The 18925-nt window shown below is 35.6% G+C and overlaps 1 protein-coding gene across 1 annotated transcript; it reads left to right on the plus strand.

The window, feature by feature from the left end:
- The first annotated feature begins 11182 nt into the window (after positions 1 to 11182).
- LOC137748136 (very-long-chain aldehyde decarbonylase CER1-like) lies at positions 11183 to 17263 on the plus strand. Its single transcript, XM_068488223.1, has 9 exons — positions 11183 to 11456; positions 13411 to 13643; positions 13810 to 14029; positions 14730 to 15105; positions 15297 to 15404; positions 15646 to 15846; positions 16205 to 16300; positions 16529 to 16702; positions 16816 to 17263. The coding sequence occupies exons 1-9, from the start codon at positions 11212 to 11214 to the stop codon at positions 16984 to 16986; spliced, it is 1824 nt and encodes a 607-aa protein (XP_068344324.1). The 5' UTR covers positions 11183 to 11211; the 3' UTR covers positions 16987 to 17263.
- Positions 17264 to 18925: the final 1662 nt, after the last annotated feature.

An 18925-nucleotide genomic window follows, 5' to 3' on the forward strand; every position in this document is an offset into this window, starting at 1 on the left:
ATTGAATATAAAAAGTACCTGATGAAAACTGACCGCATGATGTACGATGAGTGAATGTGATTGGAGGATTCTCGAGATTCTCATAAGTTGAACTTGAATCTTAGTTTTTCACCAAAAGTTTAACCCTTAAAAGATACAGAGCGTCATATACGCTGGATCGTAGTACAAGTCTCTCATTTGTTGGGTTAAATGAGATTGGACATTAAAGATATGATTGGATTGGCAGGGACGGGTCACATAATCCATGTGTGTGGTTGGGTTACATAACCCATCATATTTTCTCTTATTTTGGATTTGTAGCCAATCCAATCCGTGTTACAATTTTTCTCACCAAACATTGGGCTATACGTTCAGTTTAATTGAAATAACTCATCCTACCACCAAATGGGGCAATGTATTTGGTTTCGAGTACACTAATATTTTGAATATCGGTCCTATTCAAAGGATTGAAATGCGCAGATTTGCAGGGCTTTTAGACTATTAGTAGATAGCAGATGATGCAACATATGCTGCTTCGTCCTGGCTAAGAGCAAGTCCAGCGGGGCCTTTAGCCCGATGAATCGTGGACAGAACAGGACCAAATCGCTAGGGCGATCAAGTCTAGCCCATTTGGGTTTCAGCGCCGAAGGGGGCCCGAGCAACAGGCCCGGCACGAATCGCTGATCCTAGAGCCCGAGGTGGAGATGATGCAACGTTGACGTCAAGGTGACATCAGCCATGTTTTTGTTTTTTGTTTTGCGTTAGGTGCATGCACTTCAAGCGCGCGTAGGGGAGCGTCTTCGATATGTTTTCAAATGTGGGGCTCGTGGCGCAGATTCTGAAGGGTTACCGTTGGCTGAGACACGTGGCACCTTCGTGTCCATTGGATTTCAACAATTACTTTTTGTGGACCGTTGGATTTCCAACGGTAAAAAAAAAAAAAAATTCAAACTTTCTTTAATTTCAGCCGTTGGATTTGAGATCAATGATTCACACTATTCGCTTTTATAAATTAAAAAAAAGAAGAAAAAACAGTAAAAAAATCTGAAAATTTACCATTGTGCCATGCGGCACAATTTGGAGGGTTGGATTTCAAAATTTTTTAATCCAACGTCAGAAATTAATTATGTGAAAAAAAAAATGTTAAAAATTAATAAAAAAATCCAAAAAAAAAATTTAAAAATTAAAAAAGAAAATTGATCTTACTTTTATATAAATACCTTCTTATTTATTGAATAGAGTACTTTATGTTGTTTCCAATTTATTGAATTTAGTACTTTATTTAAACCAAGAGTATATTTATTTAATTTGATAATTTATTTAAACTAAGAGAATTTTTATTCAAAGGACATAAACACACCAAATAAAATTACATAAACATACCAAATAAAAGTACAAACACACCCAAAAAAAAAAAAACCCACTAAATGAACTTAAAAAACACACCAAATAAAAACAAACACACTAAATGAACTTAAGTATCTTGAGCTTGTTTCAATTCTCACTAGTGCTCTATCAAGTCAATTTGCCAGGTATTGTGCATATATGGGTCTTTCATTGTAACGTCCATCCATTTGTAATGGCTCATGTTGCACGGGTTCTTCGGTGACGTCAGGAGCACAATATATTTGTGTTTTGGAATTGTTCATCGTGTCTGGCAAATATTCATCAACGGCATCATAATCGTACTCATTTTCCACAATCATGTTGTGAAGAATGATGCACGACATCATGATGGATCGAAACAACTCTAAATCAAACATTCTGGTAGCACCCCTAACAATCACCAACAAGCTTGGAGGATACCAAAACAACGCTCCACATCCTTCCGACACCCCTCTTGACAGCTTGCAAAGTGTTTTTCCATTGCACTTCGCCGACGTGGCACTGTTTTGACAAACGATGACCACCTTGGGTAAATGCCGTCTGCTAAGTAGTATGGCCCGTGGTACTTATGTTCGTTGATCCAGTATGTGACTCTTGGTGCTTTTCCTTGCGGGACATTGTTGAACACTGGGGATTGGGCAAGGACATTGAGGTCATTTTGAATCCCTGGAACACCGAAAAAAGTGTGCCAAATCCATGTATCAAATAATGTCACCGCCTCCAAAATGATACTTTTTGCTCATTTTCTATCCCCATAAGCTTATTGCCATGCACTTGGACAATTTTTCTAGGTCCAGTGCATATAGTCGATGCGTCCAATCATCCCAGGAAAACCTTGCATCTTGGCCTTCTTCAGAAGCCTTTGCAAGTCTATCTCAGTAGGTTTCTGAAGGTACTCTGTAGTGTAGAGAGATTCGATTGCAGAGTAAAACCTCATCAGAGACTCAAGAATGATTGATTTCTCCATCCTCGCTATCTCATCCACTTGATTTGCAGATGCTCCATATATCCGCAAGGCAGTAGTAATTTTTTGCTCAGGAAAGAGACCCATAACACCAAAAGCATCCTTCTTTTGCACAAAGTAAGAATCATGGTTGCAAATAGCAATCATGATTTTGTTGAACAAATGTCATTCCATTCTAAAACGATGTCTATAGTAAGTATTAAAGAATGCACTGTTACAGACAACATAATTGTCCAGGAGATCCCTACCTCGTCGTTGCATGCTTCTATCAAGGTTTGCGGAACTGCTGGTCCTGCAGATCTGAGCCACAACTTGGATGACTCGATGGGAATGTGAGGCTCTTTGGCTTCTTGCTTCGTCATCTCTCCTTCTATGCTCCTCATCCTCTTCGTCTTCCATCTCATTTTGGGCCACCTGGAGATTGAATATTTCTTCCCCTTGCTTAAACAATTCTTTCTCTTGCTCCTCGATTTCCCACAACATCCTTGAAGAAGAAGACATTGTATGAAGGAAGCAGAAACTATGAATAATGATAGAGATTTTGATTTTGGTGAAGAAGGAAGCAGAAACTATGAATAATGATAGAAATTTTTGATTTTGGTGTGTGATTTCTGGTTCTGGATGGTGGGTTATATGGAGGAAAAAGAAAGGATTAGGTTGTAGATAATGTCACGTGACATGCCGTCATTCGTTAAAAATCTGATCGAAATCTATCCTCAAAGATTGTCTTCAAATTGTGACATGTGGCGCGACATGATTGATTAAAAATTTTATCGGAAATCTATCCTCAACGATTCTGAAAAGGTAACAACGTGTGGCACGACGACATTGGATAAATATCTTGTCAAAATCTATCACCAAAAATTGTCTTCTCGGATAATGACACGTGGTGCAACAAGAACGATTAAAAATTTTACCCGAAATTACAAATAAAATTATTTTGTATTATTTTATAAAATAAAAAAATATTAATATTTTATTGCCTATTGTCATGGCTATTCAATGTAGGGGTGGAGCAGAAAATAGATCGGAGTCAAACTCAAAGCCATCGGTTTTGTTCCCTAAAAAGTCATAGAGTATGAGATCAATTTCTCAATATGATAAAATCTATTTTTTATTACATGACGGAGATTCCTCTGAAATTTTTTGGCGCGTGTAATAAATTGCTGTACTTAACTGAGATATAGCTCTTGTAATACATATTTTATCATGTAAATAATTTCTTTGTCAAGTTGAATATTACAGGATCCAACATTATATCCTTTTTGAGATGAATAAACTTGTTGGTCCTACACCTCATATATAGAAAATGGTTCCTACCTGCTCTCGTGTTAAAAGAAATAATAGAAAAGGAAAATACATGTATTGAGGAAGCAATCCCAACTTGTCTATACACAATGCAGTCTATCTTTTCATAATTTTTTTATAACGAATTAGGTTTTTAAATAACGTACAAATTGAGTACACACTTGCCATACGATATACAAATACATTTTGTTTAGGGATATGACGATAATATTTTGGTTCAAACTTAAGCCCTCTCACCTACAAGTGAAGGAAATTACCACAAAACCATACTAAGTTACAGTAAAAGAAAATTTTCTTCATATGTAAGCTCTAGATAACATTACACCATGGTGGTAAACACTTTAAAATTAATATTATAGAAAGAGAAAAACCGAATAATAAATGATATATCGTTGACATATTGACAATTTTATTGGATTTTTTAAATGATATGTCGTTGATAAATGAGGATATGTCGTTGATACAAGATTGTAGTACCTTGCAGTTGATATGTCATTAATAAATTTGACCTCATTTTTAGGGATTGTATATCGCTGGTATAGTACTCACCGGTGTTTCTCCAACTACTTTCCCACGTCCAAGTTGGACCAACCATGCTACCCGAAATGATACTATATTAAAAGTGAAAAATAATTTCTTCTCTTAATTTTCTGAACATCATGCAGGAGAGGAAGAATGGAAAGTTAAAAGAGAAAATGCAGTTAGAATTTGTTATAGCAGCAATACATTGTTTTCATCAACCTAAACCACGTTTGAGATTTTGCGAGCATTAGTTGCGCGGATGTTGATCGGCATGTTCTTCGACACGTTGATCGTGTGTGATGGATCCGTTTAGGAGGGCGCAATGTTAGGACTTGGAAGGGATTCATGCCCTTTCAGTTACCGTAGTAATATGTGTCATCAAGGCAAAAACTTTGGGGTCTCATTACAAAGGTTTCTTAGATATGATTTAGAACTATTTTTTATTCGTTTAATTTCTATTTTAGTTCTTTTTGTTTTTTTGTTAATGATAGACGAAAAATACATAAGGGAAGAAATGATCAAGACATGGGATGAAGGTTAACATGAGATATAGAACAAGTATTCAAGAAAAATAACCCATAAACTGAAAGCTAAAAATTATTAAAAAATATATTGTCTTCACTTTTAAGATTTTGTCTTCGTTCATTCGTCTGTTATTTTCATTGCTCTCTCCCATCACCATTCTTTATACATCATTTTCCCCCTATATACTACTTTTCACTTATCTTCAATACAAAAAGTGAAAACAAAAAAATTAAAAACGAAATGGTTATTAAATACTCTTTGGTTTTACAATTTTTTGTCCACTCTTCTTCCTCCCTTCTTCTCTCTATGTATTTCCTCACTATCATAATGCAAACAGTTATGGAACCGACCTTTAGTTTTTTATTTTTTTGTCAATCAAAGGTCTCATAGATCATGGACGGGAGCAGCTAAGGTCCACTGAACGTAGTTAGCCTAATTTTGTGTTTTTAAGTCTTGTTTAGTTTTTTTTAAGTCAGTTTTACATAGTTTAGCAATTCCTCATAATCCCCGGTTTAGAACGATCCCTACTTGCATCTTTACTACAATTGTCAACAAGAGGGTTTAATTTGTGTGCTATTATATATCACATCAAGTGCACTCGGTATAGGGGTAGCCGTCCATAGGGCGTACTGCATAATGTGCCCCTTCGTCTTTAGGGCTCGGTTCCCCGCGGATTAGGCCAAGAGACCCAAAATCCTTCAGTTAGCTAAGCCTTGAAAAAGACCATTGTGGCTACTTCTAAAAATCTCTGTGCAAGCCATCGTGCATCTAGTTATACTAGGGCAGCCAGGCTCATCCACGTCTGGATATTCGGAGTGTAGAGTTTATTGTCCCGTCTTGGAGAGCTGACCCATGTGGGTGTCCGGGAATTAGTTTACCCTCTCGCACTGGAGAGCAATTAGTTTATCCTGTCACACTAGAGAGCATGGTTGGTCCCTCAGGGGACGCAATTCTTGCGATAAGTCCCTGAGAAGGGCACGGTCAACTTATGATGATTAAAGAAGGTGCAAAGAACATATTGGTCATATTATCTCTGCTCTTTTTAATGAAATATAAAGCAAAAAGACATATGTAACTTGAATTTACCATATGAAAAAAAAAAAATTGAATTTACCATAATTTTAGTACTTTAAATAATGGATAATACTTGCATACCCTCATGTGGGGATGCACATATTCGCCCGTTTGCAAATAATGTATTTTGACTGAATGAAATCAATAGTCGAAACCTTTCATTTTATTAATCTTTAACTGAAGATAACTTGTACAAAAAATCATTCGAATTGGATATCATTTTATCTTCCAAACATATCAAATAAATGAACGGTTCATCATAAATATATTACTTGGTATCTACATCTGCGAATTAGAGATCATTGATTTCACTTTATATTCTCAATAGGCCATCATTTTAAAAAAGGATCCTACAAGTTTGGTTTAATGAAGTTTGAGAAAAAAAAAAAAAAAAAAAAAAAAAAAAGAAGCAAAGCAATGAAAAATACAGAAGATATTTTATCCTCACGTATAATTAGAGGGTAAGGTTGCCCCGTTAAAAAAAAATTCTGACTCGTTCTTGGCTCACGTTACTCTTTTTATAACGATTGACAATCATGAAGAAAGTAAAAAGTAAATGTAGAGGGAAGATCGTAGAATACATTTGGCTTATGCTTGGCGTTCTTTTGCTTTTTCTTGTATTTCAGTTTTGCCTCCATAAAATTGTATTAATTTCGGCTTTTTATTATAAAAGAAAGAAAGAAAATGGGACGAGGTTGGTACTGGATATTAGGGGTTTAAATAATATAATTCGAAAGTGGTGAATTAACTGGATGATGTATAATTATTTCAAGGATTGTATAGGTCCTTAAGAATGATCGTAGGAGGTGGGTGGGACGAAGGTGACTCGAGAATTAAGCCAGTTTAAAAGTGCAGGGGAAGCGGATAATTGGATAGGTACTTTGTTTTAAGGGTAAATAACACTTTACCATCTTAAATTTAAGGTCGATTTCAATTTCTTACAACTTCTTTAAAACATTTCAATTTCATACCTCAAATACTATTTTATTTTAATATAATACATTCGTTACATTTTTCGTCCATTGATCCGTTAAGAGCTGATGTGGCTGCTCCATTTATGCCACGTGGTAATTTTTTTTTTAATTCATTTAAAAATAATTAATTAAAAAAAGAAAACCCAAACTAGAACCCATCTTTCCCCCGCAACCCCCCCCCCCCACCTTCTCCCTCTCCTCCCTCTTCACCTCCTCGACCTTCATCCTTTCCCTTCACCACCAAAACCTCAACTTCTCTCTCTCCGTCACTTTCCCTGAGCCCCTCCTCGACTACCTCACCGGAAAGGTCTCCTCCTCCGATTCCATCGAGTTCCTCCTCCCTCCCCAGAATGATGCCATACACCACCCCCAAATCCCAAAAGCCCTCGATTCCACGCATGAAAACCCCCACTCTCACAGCTCCGCTCTCCACCACCGCTCATCCGAACAAACAGAAACCATATAGTAGCCGACGATGAACCTCGAAGATCTCGATGCGACCAGCCACACCCCTTCCCGGCCTAACCGGTTAGTGCCCCGGTCCTCCAAGGCCAAGCCTAAACCCAAGTTCGAACCCGTGCAAGTATGTTTTGGATGTTGTGACATTGTTGTCTACACTGCTATATAATGTAAAGTGGGTTGGGGATTTGTGTTTGTGTTTATTTTTAGACTTTGTTGGGAGATGAAGGTTGGAGAGGGAGAAAGGGGGTGGGGGTGGTGAGGTAGGAGATAGGTGGGTTTTGGGGTAGGGGTGTGGCAGCCATGTCAATTTTTAACGGATCAATGGATGGGAAATGTAATGGATGTATTATGTTGAAATAAAATAGTACTTGAGGTATAAAATTGAAATGTTTTAAAGATGTTGTAAGAAATTGAAATCGATCCCAAACCTGAGGAGGTAAAATGTAATCTACCCTTGTTTTAACCTTAATGATTACGAAAGGTACTTGTCATTGAAACTTCATTAAATGGTTGGTGAAAAATGAAGACCGGGTGGGTGGATATCAACAGTCCAATACTGTACTTGTGCCATTCTTTTTTCATTTTTATTTTATTTTTAACAAACGATATTATCTACGTTAAGAGAGTGATGGAGTGGGCTAAGTCTCATAATGAGTTAGCAATAATGTGGTTCAAATTCTCTTTTGACGAGAATCGAACCTAAAACCTCTCATTGACAAGTGAAAGGAAATGCTACTAGACCGTAGTATTAAGTAGCACATATGCCATTGTTTTAACAATGTAGGAAATCAATTTTCATTCACTTTTTTTTTTCCTTCACATGCTTGCCCATTCATGTTTAATATTTATCGCACGCCTCCAACTTAGGGTTTGAATTTATATGGATGGTGTCATTGGTTCTATTTTGGTGTATCCTTTGAAGAGTTAAAAGTACGCTACTGTCTCATGCGTTATTGGGGTTGCATGAGGAAGAGATTTTTTATTTTTTTATATTAATGAGAAGAGGAATTAGTCAGTTACCAATGTGTATCGGATACTTCCTATTTTTTTAATTAGTTTGAATTGAATAATACAAAAAAAAATTAATGGGAAAAAAAGCACATAAATCATTTCCCCATGTTTATTACCAAATCAATCAAATTATCACCCCATCCTCTTTCTACATTCGGCTAACCGAACAAAATCCATCTCCCAAGTCCGAACCCGTGCGAGTATGTTTTGGATATTGTGACATTGTTGCCTACACTGCTATATAATGTAAAGTGGGTTGGGGATTTGTGTTTGTGTTTATTTTTAGACTTTGTTGGGAGATGAAGGTTGGAGAGGGAGAAAGGGGGTGGGGGTGGTGAGGTAGGAGATAGGTGGGTTTTGGGGTAGGGGTGTGGCAGCCATGTCAATTTTTAACGGATCAATGGATGGGAAATGTAATGGATGTATTATGTTGAAATAAAATAGTACTTGAGGTATAAAATTGAAATGTTTTAAAGATGTTGTAAGAAATTGAAATCGATCCCAAACCTAAGGAGGTAAAATGTAATCTACCCTTGTTTTAACCTTAATGATTACGAAAGGTACTTGTCATTGAAACTTCATTAAATGGTTGGTGAAAAATGAAGACCGGGTGGGTGGATATCAACAGTCCAGTACTGTACTTGTGCCATTCTTTTTTCATTTTTATTTTATTTTTAGCAAACGATATTATCTACGTTAAGAGAGTGATGGAGTGGGCTAAGTCTCATAATGAGTTAGCAATAATGTGGTTCAAATTCTCTTTTGACGAGAATCGAATCTAAAACCTCTCATTGACAAGTGAAAGGAAATGCTACTAGACCGTAGTATTAAGTAGCACATATGCCATTGTTTTAACAATGTAGGAAATCAATTTTCATTCACTTTTTTTTTTCTTTCACATGCTTGCCCATTCATGTTTAATATTTATGGCACACCTCCAACTTAGGGTTTGAATTTATATGGATGGTGTCATTGGTTCTATTTTGGTGTATCCTTTGAAGAGTTAAAAGTACGCTACTGTCTCATGTGTTATTGGGGTTGCATGAGGAAGAGATTTTTTATTTTTTTATATTAATGAGAAGAGGAATTAGTCAGTTACCAATGTGTATCGGATACTTCCTATTTTTTTAATTAGTTTGAATTGAATAATACAAAAAAAAATTAATGGGAAAAAAAGCACATAAATCATTTCCCCATGTTTATTACCAAATCAATCAAATTATCACCCCATCCTCTTTCTACATTCGGCTAACCGAACAAAATCCATCTCCCAAGTCCGAACCCGTGCGAGTATGTTTTGGATATTGTGACATTGTTGCCTACACTGCTATATAATGTAAAGTGGGTTGGGGATTTGTGTTTGTGTTTATTTTTAAACTTTGTAAGGAGATGAAGGTTGGGGAAGGAGAAAGGGGGTGGGGGTGGTGAGGTAGGAGATAGGTGGGTTTTGGGGTAGGGGTGTGGTAGCCACGTCAAATTTTAACGGATTAATGGATGAAAAATGTAATGGATGTATTATATTAAAATAAAATAGTACTTGAGGTATGAAATTGAAATGTTTTAAAGATGTTCTAAGAAATTGAAATCGATCCCAAACCTGAGGTGGCAAAATGTAATCTACCCTTGTTTTAACCTTAATGAATACGAAAGGTACTTGTCATTGAAACTTCATTAAATGGTTGGTGGAAAATTGAAATCGATCCCAAACCTGAGGTGATAAAATGTAATCTACCCTTGTTTTAACCTTAATGATCACGAAAAGGTACTTGTCATTGAAACTTCATTAAATGGTCGGTGAAAAATGAAGACCGGGTGGGTGGATATGAACAGTCCAGTACTGTACTTGTGTCATTCTTTGTTCATTTTTATTTTATTTTTAACAAACGATATTATTTACGTTAAGAGAGTGATGGAGTGGGCTAAGTCTCACAATGAGCTAGCAATAATGTGGTTCAAATTCTCTTTTGGCGAGAATCGAACCTAAAACCTCTCATTTACAAGTGAAAAGAAATGTTACTGGACCATAGTATTAAGTAGCACATGTGCCATTGTTTTAACAATATAGGAAATTAATTTTCACTCACTTTTTTTTCTTTCACATGCTAGCCCATTCATGTTTAATATTTAATACTAGCACATGTGCCATTGTTTTAACAATGTAGGAAATTAATTTTCACTCACTTTTTTTTTCTTTCACATGCTTGCCCATTCATGTTTAATATTTATGGCACGCCTCCAACTTAGGGTTTGAATTTATATGGATGTATTTTTTGGTGTCATTGGTTCTATTTTGGTGTATCCTTTGAAGAGTTTAAAGTACGCTACTGTCTCATGCGTTACTGGGGTTGCATGTGGAAGATATTTTTTATTTATTTATTTTTTTATATTAATGAAAAGAGGAATTAGTCAGTTACCAATGTGTATCGGATACTTCCTGTTTTTTTAATTAGTTTGAATTGAATAATACAAAAAAAAAAAAAAAAAAATTAATGGGAAAAAAAGCACATATAAATCATTTCCCCATGTTTATTACCAAATCAATCAAATTATCACCCCATCCTCTTCCTACATTCGGCTAACCGAACAAAATCCATCTCCCAGAAAAAAAAAAAAAAAAAAAAAAAAAAAAAAAAAAAAAAGGGATAAAAAATCCATCTCCACAATGAAAATAAAAAACTTGATCAAGAAATCCACAGAAACTGCCTATATATACACCCGTCCAATACACTGCAAAAATCAACAAAGAATATGGCTTCTATGCCTGGAGTTCTTACTGATTGGCCATGGAAACCTCTTGGAAGCTTTAAGGCACTTTCTTACCTAATTATTATTGTTCCATCTCTCTCTCTCTCTCTCTCTCTCTCTCTCTCTCTCTATATATATATATATATATATTATAGTGTGTTAGGGTTTAGTCATTGACATTATATATCATCAGCATCATGATTGTACATTTCTAATTGTTTTATATATTGCTTTACTAATTACTTCAGCTGTCATGTATATATGCTGGGTTTTCACTTGCAGTACTTCATCATGGCTCCTTGGGTCATTCACAGCACATTGTTGTTCATGGTGAATGGCGGAAAAGAAAGAGATATAACTTACTTCCTCATATTTCCACTTATGCTTTGGAGGATGATCCACAACCAGATATGGATCACTCTTTCTCGATATCGAACAGCCAAAGGCAATGGTCGAATTCTTGACAAGGGTCTTGAATTCGATCAGGTTGACAGAGAAAGAAACTGGTCAGTGCATTTGGGATTTCATTTACATTTTATTTTATATAATTTTATTCTATTTTACAGCTGCTTAATAAATTTCAAGTTTCCTTATAATCTGAGCTTCATTCTTAGGTTTTCTATCTTTATACCTATATTTAGGTACCTATATATAAGTTTTTTATATTTATGTATCTATAAGTTTTCGTATGGTGACTTTCATCTTCTTCTCATTCTTTGAGATCTTTCATTATATATAATGTCAATGGTAAAGTGATTTTGTGTTTCTATAGTGATTTTTTTTTTTTTTTTTTTTTTACCACTTGTCTATAGTGATTTATTAGTTTACCATTGATTTGCTTGTGATTTGTTAGTGTTCGTATGGTGGTCCTTAAGCGTCCCTAAATCAGATTGGAATATTTGGAAAATACAATTTTTTTAGAGGGTTAAAGCGATTTTTGCCTCCTTTTCCAAGTTCTGGGCAAAATTTGTCAGAAAAAGGCTGAATTGACATCAGGTGTTAATTGCATTCGGACCCTTTGCGAAGTTCCTTTTGCTCGAGCCCCCACCAAGAACAACTTGACCCCATCTCGACACCTTTTGAATAATATGCCAGCACACAAATATAATAATTGAGACAAGGTTGACAAGTACTCGAGTTGTTCTTGAAGAGCGATGGTTCGAATTGTACTTCCGGGTGTCTCGAGCAATGAGAACTAAGCAAATAATTTGAATCCAAGTAATTAAGTCTTCTCGCACATAAGAATTACCCTTGCTAATAGTTTCATTCATATTTCTCAAGGGTACCACATCATATAATTAAATTATTATAATTTTTTTTATCAAATGGGAAGACAAATTTCTCCTGTAAAAATTCTAAATGCATGTATTTTGCTTTTACCTAAAAAATGACGAAGTTCTAAGAATTTTAAAAAGAGGGAAATTTTTTTCTTTTTGAACATTTGAAAAAAGCATTTTTCCATTTTACACATGCATGTGACTTTTTAGATTGGATTTTTATTTTCAACTTTTTATTATCCAAACTAGATATTTGTACACATGCTATATGTATGTGATGATAAAAGTTTACAAAATATGTACAATTATAAAAAGAGAAAAAATAGACATAGTAAAGAAAGTCGTTAGGGAAATTACAGTATCATTCTCGATTGTTTAAATTACTATCCACTATTCTAAAAATCTCCGACTAGTGTCTAGGCCTCACCTAGCGCCGCCTAGGCACTAGGCGGTTGTCTATCGTCCCGATTAATGCTTAGGTGTTTGAAAATTAAGAAAGGGCGCCTAGACCTGCTGAGGCGCTTGCCTAGCCCGCCCGACCCGTCTAAGTTGCAACTTACTTAAGATAGAAAATATATAACTTTCATTTTGCATTTTAATTTTTTTTTCCAGTAAATTGTAAGAAACTTGTTGAATACTTAAATGAACACACATTATATGCTTGTTCCCCATGTTTTCATTATCTTCCAATACTTCATAATATATATGTCATTCTATTTTGTAGTTTATGATGTAATTACATATATTTTATATACAAAAACATTTATTTACATGAAATATATATAATATATTTACTTAAATCTGCCTTGTTTGCCTAGGCGCTAAGCTCCAGTCCGACGCCCGACTAGCGCTTATCGCCTTTTAGAATCTTGCTAATATCACAATATCAATTAACATAAAAATGACACATTAGTCACTTCACCTTTTTTAGTTGACAAAGAGGGATCTCTTAACATGTCTTAGAATATAATTAAGTATGGATTTAGAAAAGATATAAGTAATGATATTCATGATAAATAATGTTGTTAATTATTTTTGTATCCATGTGTATACTATGTGTATGTAGAATATAGTGTACCTAATGACGACATGAAAAAATTAAACAGAACTTAATCAACACTCTGAGTGCAATGAATAAATAATTTGATCTATATAAAGATCTAACTAACCCTGTTTGTTACAGGGATGACCAAATATTGTTCAATGGAGCCCTAATGTACCTCTCCAACCGATTGTTCTCTGGGGCTCAAAATGTACCACTTTGGAGGACAGACGGAGTTGTTTCAACAATTCTACTTCATGCTGGTCCTGTGGAGTACCTCTACTATTGGTTTCATAGAGCACTTCACCATCATTACCTCTACTCCCGCTACCATTCTCATCACCATTCCTCAATCGTTACTGAACCTATTACTTGTAAGACCGCTAACCCATATCATTTCATAACCTCATCATTATTTTGTAATGTTTGACCATAAATATATCGATGATTATAATATCATTTTATAGAACAAAACGGTACCAGTCTCCAGTTTTTAATGTAATTGTGTTGTATCTATGTAAACTTGCTATTATATTGCAGCTGTGATTCACCCATTTGCGGAGCACATAGTATATTCCTTGCTCTTCTCAATGCCACTGCTAGCAACTGTGTTCATGGGAACAGTTTCTGTCATATCCCTTGTTGGCTATCATACTTATATTGACTTCATGAATAACATGGGACACTGCAATTTTGAACTTATTCCAAACTGCCTCTTCTCTCTCTTTCCTCCTCTCAAGTATCTTATGTATACCCCTTCGTAAGAATCTCTCTCTCTCTCTCTCTCTCTCTCTCTCTCTCTCCCCACATGCGCGCGCACCTATATATGTATATACGATGTATCTATATATTTATGTTTATATATGTATATTAAATACAAAAATTTTCATACTTGTAGAGGGTATATAGTATATACATAGTGAAGTATACATATTCAAAAACTTTAGACATTCACAATCTTGAACTGTTAGGGAAAGAAACCCAACTAATGTTGTATGTTAAAAGCAAGCTTCTTGCTTTTTGTTAAGCATATAAAAAGTTCAGGGTTTGATTCTCCAATGTAAAGCTTTTTTGGTTCGCTTTTTATGAAGGTGAGTATACACTTTGCTGATTGTGAAACCATATTAAAGCATCCAACCCAAAAGCGTAATAAACTGCTTAGTTGAGAGACCCATATTCATGTATAAGTACATATAAATGTATGAAAAAATTATATAGCTAGCTAAATGCAACACTAGTGCCAATCAACAACTAATTTAAAGATTATTATAATTATGACATATACCTACACCTCATGACTTACTTTATTCCAACTCTTAATCTATGCAAAACTCATAATTCTAATTCTTTAAATGAACAAACTATTGTTGATTTATTCTTTAAGGCAATTTAAGAGATCATCAACTGAAGACCTTTATAATATTATGATTAATTTAATTAATTATATAATTTGTGTACAGGTTTCACTCTTTGCATCACACACAATTCAGAACCAATTACTCTCTCTTTATGCCATTTTACGACTACGTATATGGCACCATGGACAATTCTACTGATTCACTCTATGAAACTTCACTCAAGAGAGAGGAGGAATCGCCAGATATCCTTCATCTAACCCATCTAACAACACCGGAATCCATCTATCATCTACCGCTAGGGTTTGCTTCCTTGGCTTCTATACCCCACACATCAAAATGGTACCTGTGGTTGATGTGGCCTGTGACATTGTGTTACATGGTGTTAACTCGGATCTGTGGTCGTACATTTGTGGTTGAGAGGCAGTGCTTTAACAAGCTCAGATTACAAACTTGGGTTATACCCAAATACACTATGCAAGTGAGAACCCTTTTTTTTTTTTTTTTTTCATCTAAAAGTTCGAGTATGCTCTCATGTATCTTATACACCAAAATATAGTTGAATTTTCACTAAAAGTATATATAGTTTGTTATTGAAACTTCAATTTTAATAGACCATTTAGGCAGAAACATTTTTCATATGATTGCGCTTTGTTTATACAAATATTGCAGTACTACTTTCGATTCCAGAAAGGAGCTATCAATAGCTTAATTGAGGAAGCCATTGTTCAAGCTGAGAAAAGGGGTGTCAAAGTTATAAGTCTCGGCCTCTTGAATCAGGCCAGTTTCTACCTCCAATATCTGAGTGAATTATATATTGTCATAGTCTCCTTAATTTTTCATCTGAATTCACTTTCTAGTCGTTAAGTCTAATTCTTATGTTTTTTTTCAGTTATAATTTTTTCTAAATTTGGTTATTTCCCGGAAGACCCCTCTGTTATATATCCTGCAAAATTGATTACATGAAACCCAACCTTAATTAATCTTTCACCACCTTCTGACTGCAAACTTTTGCATGCAGGGTGAGGATCTGAATAGATATGGTGGTCTCTATGTTCAAAGGCATCCTCATCTCAAAATCAAGGTTGTGGATGGAAGTAGCTTAGCAGTTGCTGTAATCCTAAACAGCATTCCAAAAGGGACAACTCAAGTTGTTTTTAGAGGTAACCTCACAAAGGTTGCTTATGCCCTTGCCTTTGCTTTGTACCAGAAGGGTATCCAGGTAAATAAACATATATAACATCGATTTATATGTATCAAGTTCATATGTCATGGTTCTAGCTCCCCTATAAGAATAGAGGAAAACTTTTGTACTAGTACATTCTTACCATCCACGATCATGTTACCGTGTTAAATTCAATATCACTTATTAAATGTATTTGTTTTTAAGGTTACATACATTAAGTCTCATCATCACTCCCATATAAACTTTCTTACGTGATGTGAGACCACTGATATTATGAGATCATGTAAAAATGACTCATACAATATGACCAAGTTGGTGTAAGAGTTGATATTAGACTTGGTGTTTGTAGTATTGCTATTTTACTCATCTTTTATCTCCATTGCACTTATTTCAGGTAGCTACATTACACGAAGATGAATATTTAAAGCTCACCAAATCATTGAGTGCCACTGAAAGTAGTTTGGTTCTTGCAGAAAGTTATGCACACAAGGTATCAATTATCATCTATATATTTTGCTTTTGACCCATGATATCCAATTCAATTTAAAACAATATTTCATATCGAGAGTTGTTATTAAAAATAAAATAAAATAAAATGATCACGCACTCAGCTAGTCATCAAAAGAAAAATAGTTCAACATAACTATTTTAGAAGACTAATAACAATTTCCTTTTTATATTGTAATATTGAATTTATATATGCAAATCAACTTTTCAGATTTGGTTAGTTGGAGATGGATTGACAGAAAAAGAGCAGTTGAGTGCACCAAGAGGAACATTATTTGTTCCCTTCTCCCAACTCCCACCAGAAAAATTGCGCAAAGACTGCTTCTACCACTATACCCCAGCGATGAAGATTCCCACATCTCTTGAGAATGTTTACTCTTGTGAAGTAAGCAATTAATTAATGAGTAAAACAATAATAATTCTTTTAATTTCATTGCCACTTTTTTCTGTTTAATTCGAAAATTAGATTGACCTATAATTTTTTATTTTATATCTCAGAATTGGTTGCCAAGAAGGGTGATGAGTGCATGGCGTATAGCAGGCATAGTGCATGCCTTGGAAGGTTGGAAGGAGCATGAATGTGGTTACACCATGTCCGACACTGACAAAGTTTGGCAAGCAAGTCTTCGACATGGCTTCCACCCACTTGTCACCTCTCAACCGATGTAAAAATAATGAAGATTATTTGCCACTTCATGAAAATGTTGCTAGCTAGCTATGGACATGTTTTCATGCAAGCTTTAGCTATTATCTATCATAAACAAACTATGGGATCGAACCTCTTGGTTCATTATATTATATCATCAGTTATGTGTAAGAGAAGAGACTTGGTCGATCTTTTCTAAAAATCCCTTCCATGTACTTATTTCTCAAATTTACCATTATGAAGTAAAAGAGTATAACGTATTTGATAATCATGTACCAGAAGATATTTTAATTAAAAAAATAAAAATCTCTTCCCAAATACATTTCAATACCCTATTTTATTACTCTTCCTTATTATAAGAGCATCTTCAATAAACATATGCAAATTTGAGATGTAAAAAAATATATTTACAGTAGCCCATTGAGAGAGGCTTATCCCACTTCTCAACTTTTTTAGTGTAGATAATATCGTTTGTTTAAAAAAAAAAAAAAAAAAAAAAACATTTACACCTTTGGGGTATGCAAATATGAGTTTTACTCTAACGGGAGAGATGTAAATATCTCATATATTTTTCTTTTCGACAACTTGCGGAAACCACCTGCTAAGATGTAAATATAAATTTTTATATACACCTTCGGGGTGAAGATGAATAATTTACATCCAGTCATTGCAAAGCTTCCGATCAAGAACTAATATAAAATGTCCCCTTAAGGCATTTTGCATCTTCCATTGAGGAATCTACTACCATGTTTCTTTTATGTAATAACTGTTTTGCTTACATGCATATTAACATGTGCCACAATTGTTAGTAGGTATTAATAGACAAACCTTATCACATTCCGGCTCGGGGGGGACCACTTTCTGGGCCTGCTCCACCACCGTAGCACGATATTGTCCTTTTTGGGCCCCGACCACGCCCTCACGGTTTTGTTTCTGGGAACTCACACGAGAATTTTCCGATAGGTTACTCATCCTGGGAATACTCTCGCACGCTACTCGCTTAACTTCAGAGTTCCCATGGAACCCGAAGCCAGTGAGCTCCCAAAAGGCCTCGTGCTAGGTAGAGATGAGAATATACATATAAGGATCGCTCCCCTGGGCGATGTGGGATGTTACAATCCACAAAATTGTCACATCTCGCCCCGGGCGAGACCACTCCCCAGGCCCGATTCTACCGTAGCACGATATTGTCCGCTTTAGGCCCCACTTAATACCATGCAACAAACGGGGCCTCATGGTACTTAATGTTAGAGTGAAAATATTAACTCTCCAAAGCCATACAAAGTATAGGGAATTTGACATAAGAACAAATTTCATTATCTGAAGGTCGGATTCAAAGTGACCGTCAAAGGCTTGCGGCTTATCTCCAGAGGCACCTTTTTCCTGGGTCATCCAGCGTTCCACCAAGTAATGTGGCCTCGAATGATCTAGCTCCGATGCCTGATAGGAGCATATTCATGCGACTTAAATGGCTTGTTCTCGTGCATTTACGTTATGTTTCTTTAGTTATTTTAGTCCTTTATGCTTCTTTTGTGTGTTTTCAGGTTCTAAGGGCAAAGTATGCAAAAGGATGCCTTTTGGAGCCTTTTGGAGCAAATTAGAGATTGGAATGGATATCATATTCTGAAGGAATAGTGATGGATAGGAGATAATTAAGCTCATATCAATTTCAAACTCCACATTATTGAACACATAACGATCAAGATAGAAGTCAAAGGGGTGTAACGGGGGTCACCCATCATGGGAGTTCTCTCTCGCGCTACTCGCTTAACTTCGGAGTTCCCATGGAATCCGAAGCCAGTGAGCTCCCAAAAGGCCTCGTGCTAGGTAGGGATGGGAATATAGATATAAGAATCACTCCCCTGGGCGATGTGGGATCTTACAATCCACCCCCCTTAGGGGCCCGAAGTCCTTGTTGGCACACCACGGCCAGGGTTAGGCTCTGATACCAAACTGTCACAT

This window comes from Pyrus communis, chromosome 10, assembly GCF_963583255.1.
Source record: "Pyrus communis chromosome 10, drPyrComm1.1, whole genome shotgun sequence".
NCBI classification, from domain to species: Eukaryota; Viridiplantae; Streptophyta; class Magnoliopsida; order Rosales; family Rosaceae; genus Pyrus; species Pyrus communis.

Excerpts from the sequence above, each read along its gene's own strand:
- LOC137748136 (XM_068488223.1), top strand. The coding sequence starts at position 11,212 with ATGCTGGGTTTTCACTTGCAGTACTTCATCATGGCTCCTTGGGTCATT. Across the intron at positions 11,457-13,410 it reads GTTGACAGAGAAAGAAACTG|GGATGACCAAATATTGTTCA; the intron begins GTCAGTGCATTT and ends TGTTTGTTACAG. Across the intron at positions 16,703-16,815 it reads AGAATGTTTACTCTTGTGAA|AATTGGTTGCCAAGAAGGGT; the intron begins GTAAGCAATTAA and ends TTTATATCTCAG.